The sequence below is a fragment of the Myotis lucifugus genome, unplaced genomic scaffold, assembly GCF_000147115.1.
Source record: "Myotis lucifugus unplaced genomic scaffold, Myoluc2.0 scaffold_10, whole genome shotgun sequence".
Taxonomy (NCBI): Eukaryota; Metazoa; Chordata; class Mammalia; order Chiroptera; family Vespertilionidae; genus Myotis; species Myotis lucifugus.
Genome location: NW_005871058.1, coordinates 16,020,797 through 16,037,628, shown reverse-complemented (window position 1 = coordinate 16,037,628; position 16,832 = coordinate 16,020,797). Strand labels below are relative to the sequence as shown.

General features: G+C 36.1%; 1 protein-coding gene across 1 annotated transcript in view; it reads left to right on the top strand.

Annotated features, from left to right (window-relative positions):
* The window catches only part of PLCZ1 (phospholipase C zeta 1), a 42,040-nt gene that overhangs the window by 14,939 nt on the left and 10,269 nt on the right, over window positions 1-16,832 (top strand). Inside the window, exons 4-10 of the mRNA XM_023749815.1 lie at window positions 2,275-2,419; window positions 6,851-7,000; window positions 8,919-9,008; window positions 9,099-9,166; window positions 10,778-10,929; window positions 15,022-15,138; window positions 16,453-16,625. Of these exons, the coding sequence (XP_023605583.1) occupies window positions 2,275-2,419; window positions 6,851-7,000; window positions 8,919-9,008; window positions 9,099-9,166; window positions 10,778-10,929; window positions 15,022-15,138; window positions 16,453-16,625 (895 nt within the window). The remainder of the gene's footprint in view (window positions 1-2,274; window positions 2,420-6,850; window positions 7,001-8,918; window positions 9,009-9,098; window positions 9,167-10,777; window positions 10,930-15,021; window positions 15,139-16,452; window positions 16,626-16,832) is intronic.

The following is a 16,832-nucleotide window of genomic DNA, read 5'->3' as shown; positions in this document are numbered from 1 at the left end:
GTAATTTTCATTATTCATTCCCCAAAAAGGGGTCAATGTGAAATAGTAGAAAATGGCTTCACCCCTGGAGGAGATTTTCTCTTACATACTTTCTTGTACATTCCTCCGAGTAACGCAAATCACTTTTGCTGGGAACCATATCATGGAGTCAATATATGTAGTTTGGTAAAGGTTGTTTGGATCCAAGGATGAAATCAGAACTATCTAGAGAAGTATATAGCAAGAATCAATATTAGGTAGGTTGTCATTAATGAAAAGCTTTCTTCCATAACTGAATTTTTGGTAGTTTTTTTGTCTTTTGTTTTCCCAATACTGTAGAGACTTCAAGATTATTCTCTGCTAGCATCCCAAGCAACTGATATCTGTGTTGATAAAAAGGGCAAGACAATATACTTTGACAATCAACTGAGAGAAGAGCAAAGCAAACATTCTTTCATGGCAATTACCAAACTTTACAAACAGATATTGATTATTCTACAATTTAAAATCCAAATAAGTAAATACACAAGCTGAGAAATAGATTCCGTGTGATTTCTGCACATATAGCCCATTTTAGAACTTGTACTTAAAATTAGGTGGCCACCTTATTTGCCCATGGAACTACCAGTGGGTCAAACAAGATTTCCTTAGAAGAGGGTTCTTAGGACATCCCTCCAACACTGGGACAAGTAGACTAAGACACTCTGAGATTTTACATTACAGTGAATCTCTATATGCCTGAATAAAGCAGTGTGCACTTAAAAAGTAAGACAAAATAGTCTTAAAAAGCAAACCACCCCAAAAGCTCAACAAATAATTTATGAACCATTTAGCTTTATATTGCTTTAGTGAAGCCTCCAATATAAATAAAATCCATTAATTCTCTTCCCCTTTAAGGCCTTACCTCCTCAGGTCACTTCCATCTTTTATCTATGTTATTCCTGAGGGAACATAAGGTCCTTTTTTTTTTCTTTTGTTTCCCCCCTGAATTCAGCACCTCAACTTTTGTGTCATAATTGCTTTATCTTTTCTCAGTTACACTCTTACCTAAATACTGCTGGAGTCATATCCCTGAAAAGTTGATTAAAATGATCACCAAAGAAATACTAGATCTAAAATGTCTTTTTTTGTGAGTGGTTTATTCGGTACTCTGCATTTCTGTTGAAAGAATCATTGATTCTACATCAAATACTTTGTGCTGGGACCACTCTCTTCTGCAGGTTTTTATATCTCAGGGAAATGTTTCTCAAATTTTTCACATTTTATGTCAGATAATTCTTTGTTTACCAGCATTTCTGGCCTCTACCCACTAGATGCCAGTCACAAACCTCTCCTCCAACCCCAGTTATGGTAACAAAAAATGTCTCCACACATTGTCAAATGTTGCCTACGAGGCAAAATTGTCTTGATTGAGAACCACTGGCCTGGACACAGTGGGCTAAATTAAAATTTGTTTTGGAAAAAAAATGCTAACTTGGTTTTCTATGGGAAAAATATCTCCATGTAGGACAGAGACCCCCTTTTTAAACTTTCTCCCTGATACATGAGTATCACATCTAAGATTCTGATGTTTCAAATCAGCTTCTTTTCATTCATTTGTCTGTTTTCCAAGACTGTGTTTAGAGGATTACTTCTGTTTGCCTTCCATTTTCTTCTTACATACCTATACCTCTCAGTTTTTTCTAATATAAACACAGTAAATATTTATTTATTTATTTATTTATTTAATATATTTTTATTGATTTCAGAGAGGAAGGGAGAAGGAGAGAGGAAGGGAGAAGGAGAGAGAGATAGAAACATTAATGATGAGAGAGAATCATTGATTGGCTGCCTCCTGCATACCCCTCACTGGGGATGAGCCCACAACCCGGGCATGTGCCCTTAATCAGAATCAAACCTGGGATGTTTAAGTCTGCAGGCCAACGCTCTATCCACTGAGCCAAACAAGCTAGGGTGACAATAAATATTTATTGATAGTGAACTATATATCAAATGTTTTCGATGAGACGTATAGAACTTAAAGCATAAGTAACAGGTAGAAATTGCAGGAGTCAGAGTCTATAGCCCTACCCATCGCACCCTCTTGGTGGAGCTGGAACTGTGGTTGGCCCATAGTAGCTCCATGTTAGGCCATGCTCACAGAAAAGAAGAAGAAAAGTGTGTTCAGTTCAACACAACTTACCTTTGTTATGGATTCATTTACAAATTTATTGCGAAATTGCAAGTAGTCTTTGGAATACTTTAACATTTTTAATGATCCAGGAATGACAATTTATTTTGTTTACATTTTGCTAGTGCCCTTGTGAAAGGATGCCGGTGTCTGGAAATTGATTGCTGGGATGGATCACAAAATGAACCTGTTGTGTACCATGGTTATACACTCACCAGCAAACTCTTGTTTAAAACTGTTATTCAAGCCATACACAAATATGCATTCATAGTACGTGCGTATCTTTATTAAATTATATTTAAACACAATATAATTTACATGTTTCCATATCCTATGATCCTTGGCATTGATTTGGATTAGTGATATTTCAAATTATGGGTTATGATCCATTAGTAGGCAGTGAAATTCATGCAGTATATAGTTAATGATAGATTTATCAAAGTTAATCTCAAGTAGTAAGGTACATGTTTCATGGAACTTTTTGTTTAATTATATAATAATATGTGTTTATTTCCTCATAAATATATTTCTTAATGTATGAAAAAAGTTTGAGAAATATTTTCTATATAATAGTAGTTCTATATACTAATAAATATTTTACCAATATTCAGCTATTTTACTTTCAAGATACAAAAATAAAACATGTCAAAAATGTATTATCTCAATTGTTGACTTTTTTTAATAACTATGATGGCAACTATTTTTTAAAATGTCTTTTTATTGATTTTAAACAGAGAAGAAGGGAGAGAGAGAGGGAAAGAGAGAGAGAGAGAGAGAAATATCAATGAGAGAGAAACATCGATTGGCTGCCTCCTGCATGTCCCGTACTGGGGAATGAGCCTGCAACCCAGGAATGCACTGACCAGGAATCAAATTGGTGACCTCCTGGTGCATGGGTCTACGCTCAACCACTGAGGCACAATGGCCGGGCAAGTGGCAACTATTTCTATAGCAAAAATGTTTAGAAGGTTATTTTGGATTTTAAAATTACTATTCAATGGTTAAAGCTACTGATTCAAAGACCCAGTTCTTTCTAGAGCTTCTAAAGTAGCTTACAAATCCTATTATATAAACTGGGTAGGTTTTAACAATCACTCAGTTTTGAATACTTGGCCCCATTTACAAACTTGGCTAATTAAGCACCTTTACATATTTTAAATTGTTTTTGTTAATGTAGTATATTTGATTTCTTTCTTAAGTACTTCAATTGTAAAATTGAGGAGATTTAATCTAATCTTACTGAATACTTAATGTATATCTAATAAATTAATGCATATCTATTAAATTAAACATAAAGTTGATAAACTTAAAGTTCTCCTAAATAGATCAGTGTATTAACTATAAAAATAAACATAACCTGCCCTGGCTGGTTTGGCTCAGTGGATACAGTGTTGGCCTGTGGACTGTAGGGTCCTGAGTTTGATTCCAGTCAGGGCCACATGCCTGGGTTGCGGGCTTGATCCCCAGTAGGGAGCATGCAAGAGGCAGCCAATCAATGATTCTCTCTCATCATTGATGTTTCTCTCTCTCTCTCTCCCTCTCCCTTCCTCTCTGAAATCAATAAAAATAAATAAAAAGTATTTAAAAATAAAAAATAAACATAACTTAAATTTAAATAAATTGCTGTATCATTTATTAGAAATATACAGTGGGGCCTTGACTTACGAGTTTAATTCGTTCTGAGACCGAGCTCGTTAAGGAGCTCGTTAACTCAAATTACTCTGTCAACTCAATGCAAAAAATCGGCTGAGAGACAGCTGGTATCTCAAAAAACTCGTTAGTCGGGACACTCGTAAGTCAAGGCCCTACTGTAGTATAAAATAAGAAAATATTCACAAAATATAAAATATGAAAAATTTCTTAATTTAAAACATTGATGAATGGCATTGATCTTCTTAAATATACCATTTCTAATAATTCTAAATTTATATCTTTATCCTAACTTCCCACTTGAACTCCACACCAATACAGAAAACTACACACACATTCTACTTGAATATTTAAGAGGCATATTTAACATAAGGCATTTAGATTTGAGCTCCAGATAGTCCTCTTTCTGCCAGTCCCACTCTTTTCATGGTCTTCCCAATCTCCTTGAATGGTAACTCCTATGTATTTAGGCCTAAAATAAATCATTGTTGTCAACTTTAACTCTCTCCTCCTTCTCTCCAACCTCTCAGTAAGTTTTTTAGCAAGTCTTGTTGGCTCTACTTTCTTTAATCCCTTCTTCCCATTCTCATTGTCACTGTCCTGGTCAACCACCATCCCCTCTCACATGGATTATTGCAATGACTTCATATCCAATGTTTCTGCTTTTCTTCTTCCTTCCCTGTAGTTTCATCTCAATGTATCAGCCAGGGTGAGTTTTTGGTAAGTCAGATCATGTCATTCCCTTCTCAAAACTTTCAATCCCACTCAGAATAAAAGCTACAACTCATACTGGGACTCCCCAAACCCTACACCCCCTGTTTTCTGTTACCTCTCTTATCCTTTGGCCTTTTCCCCTTGTTTGCTTGTCTATTCTGTCCTTCTTACTCTTTTTCAGACACACCTCAAAGCCTTTGAACTTGCCATATTAACCCTTAATCTGAAATACTTTCTCCAAATATTTGTATAGCAAACTCTCTCACTTAATCCAGGGTGAGTAACCAAGGAAAGAAAAGAAAATAAAGACAATCTTAAAATTCAAAGGTCTTGCATGGATGGAAACCCCTACCGCTTCTAAGGTTCCAAAGAGAAGGAGACAAAATGAAAAAAAGATTTGAGCAGCAAGACTCAATGAACTTTCTCAATTGAACAGCGTAACTCAATTTTGTGGCAAAGATGAGGTTGAAGGTTGAATTTTCTACCGTTAATTTGGGAGAAAATAGCAATGAAATAAAGTAGATTTGGTAACTTGATTGAGGACATAATTTTGGGCATAGATACTGGCACATGTAACTTATTAGAAGCAAATACATAAGAAAAATAAGTTTTAAAAGTAATTATATTGTCAAAACCAAAACAAAACACAAGTGTGACTCAGGTGAGCATTAAAACAACCCTGGGTCAGGAAGTGAGCTACAAGAAAAGCAAACTCCTCAATACTTACTTTAGACTTGGCCAAGAAGGATAAAAAACAAGAAGAGCTTTCCAGAGATTGGAGCCAAGGACCACCACAGAAGCCAAAAAAAAAAAAAAAAAAAAGAAAAAAAAAGAAAGAGCTCTCCCCATCTACTAGCTAGGCTATCACTTTGCCTAGTTTCAAAATCACTTTTTATTTTTGGAAAACTGTTTTTACATGTTCTCTCAATATTAGACGGAGTCTATGTGTATGTATGTATATGGTCATGTATACTCGTAAGAACGTATACTAGTATTGTAGTAGGCTGAATATGGGTCCCTGGAGAAATTAGGTTCTCATTTTTGGAACTTCTAAATGCTACTCTATTTACAAAAAGGGGTATTTACTAATGTGATAAAGCTAAAGAATTTGAATGAGAGAATTTTTTAAATCCTGGGTTATCTGTTTGGGCCCTAAATGCCATCATATGTATCCTTAGTGAGGGAGACCGAGGAAGATTTCAAGCACACAGAGGAGGCGGCAATGTGAAGACACGGGGGAGGAGGGACAGAGATTGGAGTGATATGGCCACAGGCCAAGGAATGTTGGCAACACCTGAAGCTGAAAGAGACAAAGAACAGATTTGCCCTAGAGCCTGTTGATACTTTGAAATAATTTTTTAGCCAGTGAAACTGATTTTAAATTTTTGGCCTCCAGAATTGTGAGAGAATAAATTTCTGTTGTTTCAAGCAACCAAGTTTGTAGTAGTCTGTTACAGCAGCCACAAGAAAGTAAGATTCTAATCCATTAGAAAGGTATAATATATCTCCTACTTAAATGTCTGGGATAATGCAGCAGACCCTGTAATTCCCTGGTTTGCTTATAAAGTTGGTAAATTTGTGTCTTGATGATCATATATGGGAACAAAATAATTTTGAATAAGATCCAAAAATGAGTGATGCTATTTTGTAGCAAATTTCAGATTTAAGTGGTGAGAAAGGGCAGAAAATGTCTTTGTAGAGTCACCCTTCTTTAATATATCTCCTATATTATTAAAAAACAGAAATATCTTTATCATTGTTTTAAATGATAAAACTGTAAGTTTTGATTTTAGAATTTAAAATAGAAAAAATAGAAAATTAACCTTTTTTCTTAACTTATCAGTGTTAAAGTTTTTCCCCCCTCACATTTAAACACATATAAATAAGCACATACATATGTACTTTGAAAAGTAAAAGTGTGGCCTCATATTCTCTGGCAGCTGCTTTTCTTCATAAGACTATAGACACATTTCTACAGCAGTGTATATAGCTGCATCTCCTCCTCCTTTTTTTATTTTTTTTTGCACCTCCTTCTTAACTGATCTATATTATTCCTTTAAGTGGATATGCCATTATTGATTTAAATAAGTACCCGTTGTTGGATGCTTCAGTTGTTTCTTTTACTTCTAGTGCAAATAGTAATCACTTTTCTTTTCCTATAGATTTAATGTTCTCTGTTCTGTCAAACTTAAAAGTACTTTCAGTTTCAAAAATAATTATTTTGCAAAGGTACTGTACATTAGAAGTAAGTGTTAAAATAGAGTAAGTGCTTCTTTTAATTGCAATAAATTATTAAGGAGTTCTGAGAAATAACTGTAGTAATGGTTAATTTTTTAGACATCTGACTACCCAGTGGTGCTCTCTTTAGAAAATCACTGCTCTCCTCCCCAACAAGAAGTGATAGCAGACATTTTGCATTCTGTTTTGGGAGATGCCTTGCTGTCTGATATTCTTGATGATTTTCTAGACAAACTACCTTCACCAGAGGTAACATTTTATCTGAGAAGCCCAGGTTAAGAGCAAAAGAAAAAGTGTGTCACTGTGCTATTGGTTTATGAAACTGGGTTAGAGATGGTTGAAAATGCTTACATTTAATTATTTGTAGAGATGTATCTTTGCAATGCATTGCTTAGAAATGTTTCTATGAACATTTAGGTGAATATATTTTGTATGTTAAGAATTGTGTACAAATTGAAATGTCTATGTATTTATCCTCAGAACCTCACCTCAATACCTCAGCACCTGGGTGGCAGGTTCCTTATTTTAATCTGCTCAATGTAACTGTCTCTATGGGTCCCTTTCCATATTCAGTTGAGCATATGCTAGTATTTGGTTTAAAAAAGGTACCCCCCACCCTACCCTCAAAATTTCAGTTTGATTTCCAGCTATCTCTCTATTTTATTATTCTTGGTCTTAACCAAAATTTTCACTTTCTCATCTCCTCACAACCTACCTAATCAGGCTTCCTCTTCCAACTGCACCATAATAAATATTTCATTTTGATCATCAAATACTTTCCTGCTGATAAATTCTAATGGACCTACTTCAGTCTTTATCTGTCTTATTCCCTTGACAGCGTTAAACACTGGGGATGCCTCCTTCCTTTCCTTAAAGCACTTTCTGTGTTAACTCCACATTTTTGAGGCTTTCTTCATTCTTCTCTGGCCCGTCCTTCTTCGTTTACTCTGCTGGCCCCAATTTTTACCAGATGATAAATGTTTTTTTTTTTGCATGATAGTATTGTTTAAGAACAAAGAGTTTAATTTTGGTGCAGAACAGTATTTTTGTAATATTTGAATATTTCCCTTTATATTTTTTACTCATTTTATTTAATTGAGTGAAAAATTTAAAGATGAAGGTGTTTGGACAGTAGTGACAAGAGCACAGGACTCATGAAAGAATTGAGACAGAAAAAATAAACTGAACATATGGAAAAACTTTCACCTTACAATAATGCCCACAGGCTAAATTTGTCCAATTGTGACAGAAAATAAACATTAAATAACTTGTGCAAAGTGCTGGAAACTCCATGAAATATTTAGTCTAAGAATCTATACTAATAAAAGGGTAATATGCTAATTAGACCAGGAGACCGGCCAGGGAGGGCAGTTGGGGGCCATCAGGCTGGCAGGGGAGGGCAGTTTGGGGCCATCAGGCTGGTGGGAAGGGGCAGTTGGGGGCGAGCAGGCTGGCAGGCAGGTGAGTGGTTAGGAGCCAACTGTCCTGGATTGCGAGAGGGATGTCCGACTGCCGGTTTAGGCCCGATCTCATAGCGGTCCCAGATTGGAGAGGGTGCAGGCCAGGCTGTGGGACACCCCCCTCCCACTGTGCATGAATTTTGTGCACTGGGCCACTAGTCATGATATAATTCAGTAAATTATAATAATTTTAGCTTTCTAGGAATAGAATCCCTTCTCCTGTTATTTATAAATCTATTTTTAGCATTGGGATATATAGTTTTCATTAAAGTTTTTGCTTCCATACTAAAGTAAGGAAATGCTTTCCAAAGAGAAAATAAGGAATTAGAGATAAAGTCATTTTCTCATACTGCACTGTCTTCAATGTACAAAAAATAAAAAATAAAAAAAAGTGCCTGGAGACTTGTTAAAGAGGCACATTCCAGTCTCACAACTCAAGATTCTGATTCTCTAATTTTGAAGTCAGAACTGAATCTGCAACAAGTCCCAATCATAACAGGCTTATTTTTTGGTGAATTTTGGTCAATACTATAATATTACTGGTGTCTATTAGGGTACCTATAGCAGTATGGAAAAGATGGAGCTCTTACATGTGTTACTACTGTGAGCTAATTGAAAATATGATGAAAGACTTTCCAATAACTGTTACAAATGCAAACTTACCTGTAAATGTGTAATTGTATCTGTCTTTCAAATTGTTTCTGCAGGCATTAAAATTCAAAATATTAGTTAGAAACAAGAAAATAGGAACTTTAATAGAAACCCATTCAAGGAAAGGTTTGGATAAGCATGGTAAAATAGGGGAATTTGAAGAATATGAAGATATAGATCAAGAAGAGGAAGTGCACAAAGCCAAAAGTTCAAGACTACTAATTACTTTAACAGACAGTCCAGAAAAGGAAACAGAGTCAAAGACTTCAGCTGGATTAGCGTTTTTCAGGAAAAAGAAGGTGAGATCATGATTTGAGAAAATCTTACAAGTGATTGAAAAGTTGTCTTATTTTCTTATTGGTAGAGAATTAAAATTTTTTTGGAGAGAAATATTTTTCTCCTTATAAAAACTTTAGTTTATTATTCAATATTTTGGGGGGAAGAAATTAGCAGTAGAGAATAATTTTTAAAAGTTATCTCTTTTCCTGTTTGTTTTAATCTCTTCCTCTAGTGACAAATATGGGGTCTTATGTGCTAGGCATTGTGCAGTGTACAAAAGATACAAACAATATAATGTCTCTGCCTTCAAGGAGATCAGACTGTCAGAGAAAAGAAAAACACTGTTTGTAAATATTCTATATAATAAAAGCCTAATATGCAAATCAACTGAATGGTGGAGCAACCAGTGAAGCGACCAGTCGCTATGATCTGCACTGACCACCGAGGGGCAGATGCTCAATGCAGGAGCTGCCCCAAGCCCACAGGCCCCAGGCCAGCCAAGGCGGGTGCTTGTGGGGGTGGGGGGGAGGAGGGCTGATCACCCTGCCAGTCACCCTGGTGAGCAGGTGGCGATGGGGGGTGGGGGCAGGTCCAGCCAGTAAGCAGCCAGCACCAGGCTGGGCAATGCAGGTGCCAGCAGGGCCCCTGATTGCCCCACCAGTTGCCCCACAGATGGGCCCTTATTGCTGGCCAGGCCTAGGGACCCTACCCGGGTATGAATTTCATGCACTGGGCCTCTAGTAGTATTATAAGTATACACATTAACATGACATAAGAAGGCATATCAGCTTGCAAGTGACAGAAAAAATTTGTCTGTTTTAAGTAAAAGTTATTAATTTTTGGTGCAATTAATTAATTGCCCTACATAAATGAAAAGTTTAAGGAAAGGGATGCTGCTTTCAGGAATGACTTGGTATCATTTCTTCAGCAAAGTAAACAGAGCTTTGTTTTTTCCTCCAACTTTAGACTCACTTTCCCTATATTGGTGCAAGACTGTATATGCTTTCAGGTTCCAATCCAGTGGAAGGCCCATCTATCTCTCAGATGACCAAACAAATTCAACTGGCTCTGACCCAGTTATTTGCACATCCTTGAGCCAATTAGAGTTGCTACAGGAAGACAAAGCTTTGATTAGTCAGGCCCAGTTCATATTATCGATCCTTAAGCACATAGATTTAGCATGAGCACAAAATGTTTTCCCTAAACAAAACTTGGGAAGAGGCTAATAGAAGTACAGCGCATATAGATGCAGGCCTGTAAAAGAGACGATGTACACTCTACAATAGGAGTTACTCCAAAATGTTATATCATCCTGGAAATATGACTTACTCAGGACTAAAATTCCTAAATTTCCAAATTCATGACAGCAAACTGAAGTCTTTGGGAAAAAGAAAATAACAGTAATTGCCATTTTTAATACTTGTTACATTAATTGGGATTTTTAGGTTTGAGCTATTTCATCTTAACATTAAGTACTGTCATAGAGTATAATCACATTGACCCAATTAGTAGTTTTTGAGGAGATAATCTTATGAAAAGACCCAAATTGTTGATTTGAATGCATATTTTCTTGGTTGGAAAAAAATTCAAATTATTAGTGCAAAAATGTGAAATGACTGCTTTATTTTTATACCTTGAAGGTAAAAGTGGCTTTGGCCCTATCTGATCTTGTCATTTATACTAAAGCTGAGAAGTTCAGAGACTTTAACTACTCAAGAGAGTATCAAAAATTCTATGAAAGTAATTCTATTGAGGAGTCAACAGCTCGAAAACTTTCCAAGTTAAAAGGTAAATTCCTATGGTTCAAACAGATGAAATGTTGAAATGTTATAGTCACTGCTAAGGTGTCAAGATAGGTCAATGGAATTTCTAAGAATTACATTCTCATAAAATTTCAACATATTTAGCGTATTCTAAAAAGGTTGTATGCCTCAAGTACATTAAGTTTTATTTTACAGAACTCAACCAATAATCAACTTCTTTAAATCATGAAATTTTGATTGAGACTGTCTAGTGTGGACACTTTGGTGGCTGGGGCTGAGGTGAGTGGTTTACATGGGAGGGCAGAGAGTGGCAAGTCTGCGCAGAAAGGCAGAGCCAAAATACAAGTAACAGGAACTTTGTCCTGAAATCAAAGGGGAGCAAGAGAAGATTGAAATCTCAGGAATTACATGATTTCTGGTGTGTTTTTGAAAGAGGCCTCTGATAGCCACATAAGGGTGAGACTGTCTACAGGGAAGAGAGGATGAAGGGCTCAGTGAGAGTGGAGCCAGGTGAACTCTTTGGACTCAGTAGGATCTAAGAGGTAGAGTTAAGTAGACCTGGAGGCTGTATGTCTGAGGTGGAGAGGGAGGAAATCCCACCCAGGCCAGACTACCAGGCGGCTGTGCTGAGTGAGCACTGACACAGCACACTTGTAGAGGGACATTTGTCTCTGTATCTCCTTTTACCTGTGTTCTGATTCTAAATCTGAGGTGGGTTATTCTGTTTGGTAGAGCCCAGATGCAACAAAGCCTGGGAAACACAATGGGAAGCAGACCCTGCCCTCTTCTCAGACTTATATGGCAGGGAATATCCTCAATTTAAAAAGGAATGGGTCGCGAACTCAACAGTCAGGTGACTCTCCAAGTGTTTCTAAGAAATTGCAATCTACCATCTTGTGTAAAAATCAGCACCTGCAACTGACTTGAGAAAGGCTGTTGGCTGTTTGGAAATGTGGATTTTGATATATTTGTTGGTTAACCTCATTAGGCTGGCCACTGGTACTATGTGTTTGGAGGTATATTTTAGCTCATCTCCTTAAACTTCCTATTAGAAAGACCCTGAATATTTTAGACCTTGGATGTTTTTGTTTTTAAATTGCAGATAGTGACCAAAATCACTTCAGTAGGCATGGACCAAAGTTAAAATAATGTAATGTAATATAATGTGAGTATATTTATGCAGTGAGAATATTTTATTTATAAATTATAATTGTGTGTGTGTTGGGTTGTGATACAAATATACTGTAAAGTCTTGTCAATAGAGTTTGAATTTGAATGATCTACTTTATTATTCCCTGTCCTTTCAAAAAATTGAATGTTCTCTGTTGTTCATGGGGACAGGACCTTTAGGTACAGCAAAAGTAGTAATAATTTGCTCACTCTCATTATATTAAACACTTGCTCAAACACTGAAAAGGGACTGGCTAATTCTGAGTAGAGTTATAAAGTGTAGGATCACCATTTCTTTGGATAGAGTATTTTTCTTGAACCCAAAGTCAATAGTAAATAATTAGTGATATAGGCAAAGGTCTACTGCAAGGAAGTTCATCATTATTAAAAACATAATAAACATTAAGTTTATAATAAGGAAAAATAAGAAACAGAAATGTTCATACATATATTTTTTTAGTCATCTATATATATGAAAGCCTAAGTGACCATTGCAACTGAAACAACCAAACGGATGGACAAACCAGGCTGTGTGGGGCAACCAGGCCAGCAGGGGTGTTAGTGAGGGACAACCAAATGACTGGGCAATGGGCTGCATGGGGCAACCAGGCTGACAGGGGGGTTAGTGAGGGCCGACCAAATGACTGAACATCAGACTGCGTGGGGTGACCAGGCTGGCAGGGGGGCAGTTGGGGGTGAGCAGGCTGGTGGCAAGGGGGCAGTGAGGGGCAACCAGGCTGGCAGGGGGGGCAGTGAGGGGTGACCAAATGTCTGAGCAGCAGGCTGCATGCGGTGACCAGGCTGGCAGAGGGGAGCAGTGAGGGGTGACCAGGCTGGCAGGGGGCATTTTGCGGTGACCAGGCTAGCAGGGGGGTCAGTTGGGGGCGACCAGGCCAGCAGGGGAGGCAGTTAGGGGCTATCAGGCAGGCAGGCAGGTGAGCAGTTAGGAGCCAGTGGGCCCAGATTGTGAGAGGGATGTCCGACTGCCAGGGATCGGGCCTAAACCGGCAGTCAGACATCCCCCAAGGGGTCCCGGATTGGAGAGGGTGCAGGCTGGGCAGAGGGGACACCCCCAGCCCTGTGCACAAATTTCGTGCACCTGGCCTCTACTTAAAAATAATGTGGTAGGTAAATATTATTGAAGTTGAATGATTTTCATGTTATTTTAGTAAATAAAAATAAGTTCATAAAAGGGAATAAATAATATGATTCAATTAAAATTAAATATGTACATGTGGCAAAAGAATAGAAATATTTATACCAAGATGTTATCAGTGTTTATTATTTTAGTGAAAAGATTATATGTGGTTTTATTTCTTATTTTTAAAATTTGACTTTTTCATTTATCTAAAATGAAGATGAATTGTATTTGGAATAACAGCATATTTTTATTTCTAATGGTTAATCTCAGAAATAACAAAAGAATATTATGTTAAGAGTACTTAGTGATTATTCATGCTTATTGCTTTGTAGATGAGAAAAATTAAGGCCCAGAAGAACACATTTTACCTAAAGATAAACATCTAGCTTAGGACTGGATAAGGGATCATGATACTGGGATACACATGCATTTATACATGAGTAGCTTCAAAATACACTTTTATCTCAGAGAGTGTATAACTTCTAAAAATGAGAGCTGATTAAGTTAACTGTAATTAGTGTTAACTTTAGTAATTAACTTTTTACTTGATAATGCTTCCTAAAGAATAATATTCAGGATGAGTATGGCAATGGTTCTGCTCTAGTTTGAGTAGCAAATACAGTGGGCCATAGGCATTAATCATTTATCCCATAACTGGTCACCATATTAGAAAGACTAGGTGTCTCAGAGAAACATAAAATTTGTGTTAAAAAATTTGGAGTGTCCAATAATAGAGAGTGAAAATTAGTTTTGCATCTCAAGTGATTTAAATAGAATATATGAAGGTGAAGGGATTAAGAAGTACAAATTGATTATTACAGGCTAGTCATGAAGATGTAAAATACAGTATAGGAAATATAGCCAATAAAATTCTAATAACTATGATGTCAGGTAGCTATAAGATTTATTGGGATGATCACTTAGTAAGTTATATAATGTCCAATCATTGGGGTATATACCTGAAACTAATATAATATTGTATGTCAACTAAAATTGAAAAATTAAAAAAATGATTGCATTAAAAATAAAGTGTCAAGAAATAAAAATAGAAATGTAAAGAATATATAAGTAGAAACAAAAAATATATAAATTCAAATAAACAGTGTGTGTGTGTGTGTTAATGTACACTACAAGTATAAACCTTATCTCAGTAAGAAAAACAATTGAAATCATCAGAAACATTGGGAGGTAGCAAGTTCTTTTTCAGTGGAAGGATGCAAACAGAAATGGAATGAATTTGGGGGGAAGATGAAGTGGTGGCTGGGGTTGGCAGCTGAATTGGATAACTTTAAGGTCCCATTCAACCATGGGAATCTATTAAATATCCAACTGAGTTAATAATAGCATCATAGAGTTATATGACTTATATATGATTATGTCCTAGTGTGAAAACCAAAGTAAGGCAAAATCTGGAATGATACTACTTTTATTTTTTAAAAATGAATGCATTTTATTTTGGAATTTTATTTATCCTTATTTCAAAATGAAATTAATTTAGATATAAAAAAATTCCCCCCCCAAGAAGTTCCTCAAACATGTTATGGGACATAACATTCATTTCTCAAGTGAATGATTAGTGTGCATAAAATTGTGTGATAAATTATTATTACCCTCTTAGTAATGGTGAATTACACTGTCAAATATAAAGGCATAAATTTATTTTGATTTACATGAATTGCAAATATTTTTGTGAAGATAACACATATAGAAATTATTGAATTATTGTAGAATTATATAGTATATATAAAGTAGTTAATTTAATTTATTTGAAAAAAATTCACAATGTTTTAATAATTTATTTTTTAGCCCATGATTTTATTCTTCACACCACGAAGTTCATTACCAGAATATATCCCAAAGCACTAAGAGCAGACTCTTCTAATTTTAATCCTCAAGAATTTTGGAATATAGGTTGTCAAATGGGTATGTTATAAAGCATATTGAGTTTTTTGCAAAGATAAGGTAAAATGAATTTTATAAATTAATAAAAGATTCTTGGAAAGAGCTTCTTTTGAAGATTTTGTTTTGGCCCTGGGTGTTTTGCATTCAAGCAATAATGATGAATCATTGGTTTCAAGAGTTGAAGTTATTCCTAAATATGTTGGAGAGGGTAAGTCTAGGTGAAAGTTGGGGGCATGGAATAAATTAATGAAGAGTTAGCAAGGGAAGTGTAGGAAGGGAAAAAGAAAACCAAAATTGCTGTAAGAGGAGAATGAAGATTAAGTCTTTTGCTTGAAAGATTTGCTAAGGGCCTCTTCAAATTAAGTAACCTCTACCTTTTACACATTACACTAACTTGCATTCATAGTTGAAAAGTGAATGAGATTGCATAGCTTTATTATTTTTCCTTATTAGACTCTCCCTGTTCCAAATTGGTCAGCTGGTATAGCACTGGCACTAATAGTGCCAAGTTTTAACCCTTTTGCTACAGGACTGTGGCAAGGCCTATAGGTTTGAAGAGATGAGGAGAGAAGGGTCAGGATGGTGGGGGTGGGGTTTTGGGAATGGTGGAAGGTGATAATGCATATAGTGGCTATTTACCAGCTTATATGGATGTATTCCTATATTTTAACATTATTGCTCTGTCTTTTTTTCATTTTCTCCAAAGATAGCTGTATCTCTTTGGACCTGAAAGTTTATGATAGAGTTGGTATCTTTCCTTCCTGCATTTAATGTAGTGATTTTCTTTTTTTTTAATATATTTTTTTATTGATTTCAGAGAGGAAGGGAGAGGGAGAGAGAGAGATAGAAACATCAATGAAGATAATCATAGATTGGTTGCCTCCTGCACACCCCCTACTGGGGATCGAGCCAGCAACCTGGGCATGTGCCCTTGACCAGAATCAAACCCTGGGCCCTTCAGTCCGCAGGTCAACTCTCTATCCACTGAGCCAAACCAGCTAGGGCAATGTACTGATTTTCTTTATTCTCATATTCACTGGCTGTTATCTGACATGTACATGGTTGTTCTATAATATATATTGTGTGTCATTTTGATTCTTTGACTCAAAACTATAAAATAATTTACAGATTAAACTTTGAAAATCACCATGTTGATATAGGCATGGCAGGAGAAAATGTTTATGAATCAAGAGTTATTTGACTAATGAGGCTTGCTCTTAAAATGTTTGAAGATATATAACCCATGATTAGGTTTCGGTGATTCTATTAACTTGTTGTTTTTTGTTTTTAGCTATTCTATTTCCTGACCATGTCAAAATACTTTTTTTCTCACAGTGGCCTTAAATTTCCAGACCCCTGGTATGCCTATGGACATTCAAAATGGGAAATTTTTGGATAATGGTGGTTCTGGATATATTTTGAAACCACGATTCCTAAGAGATACTGAAACAGAGTTTAATCCACAGAAAACACCAGAAGACAGCAAGCCAGTTACACTTACCATAAAGGTAGGTGAACTTTTTCTTTTCCTTTTCTGGTTATTGTATGTTAGATAGTATACATTAATATTTTGAGTTGCATTGATTTCCTTTAATGCTTTTTAAGATTCTGTTGATGTGTTCAGCTATTACAGGTGGCTGGTATTTTAGCATCCTTCCATATCCAAAAAATGTCTTTCTGTTGACTTTTTTGCATGAATGATGTGAATAGAAATA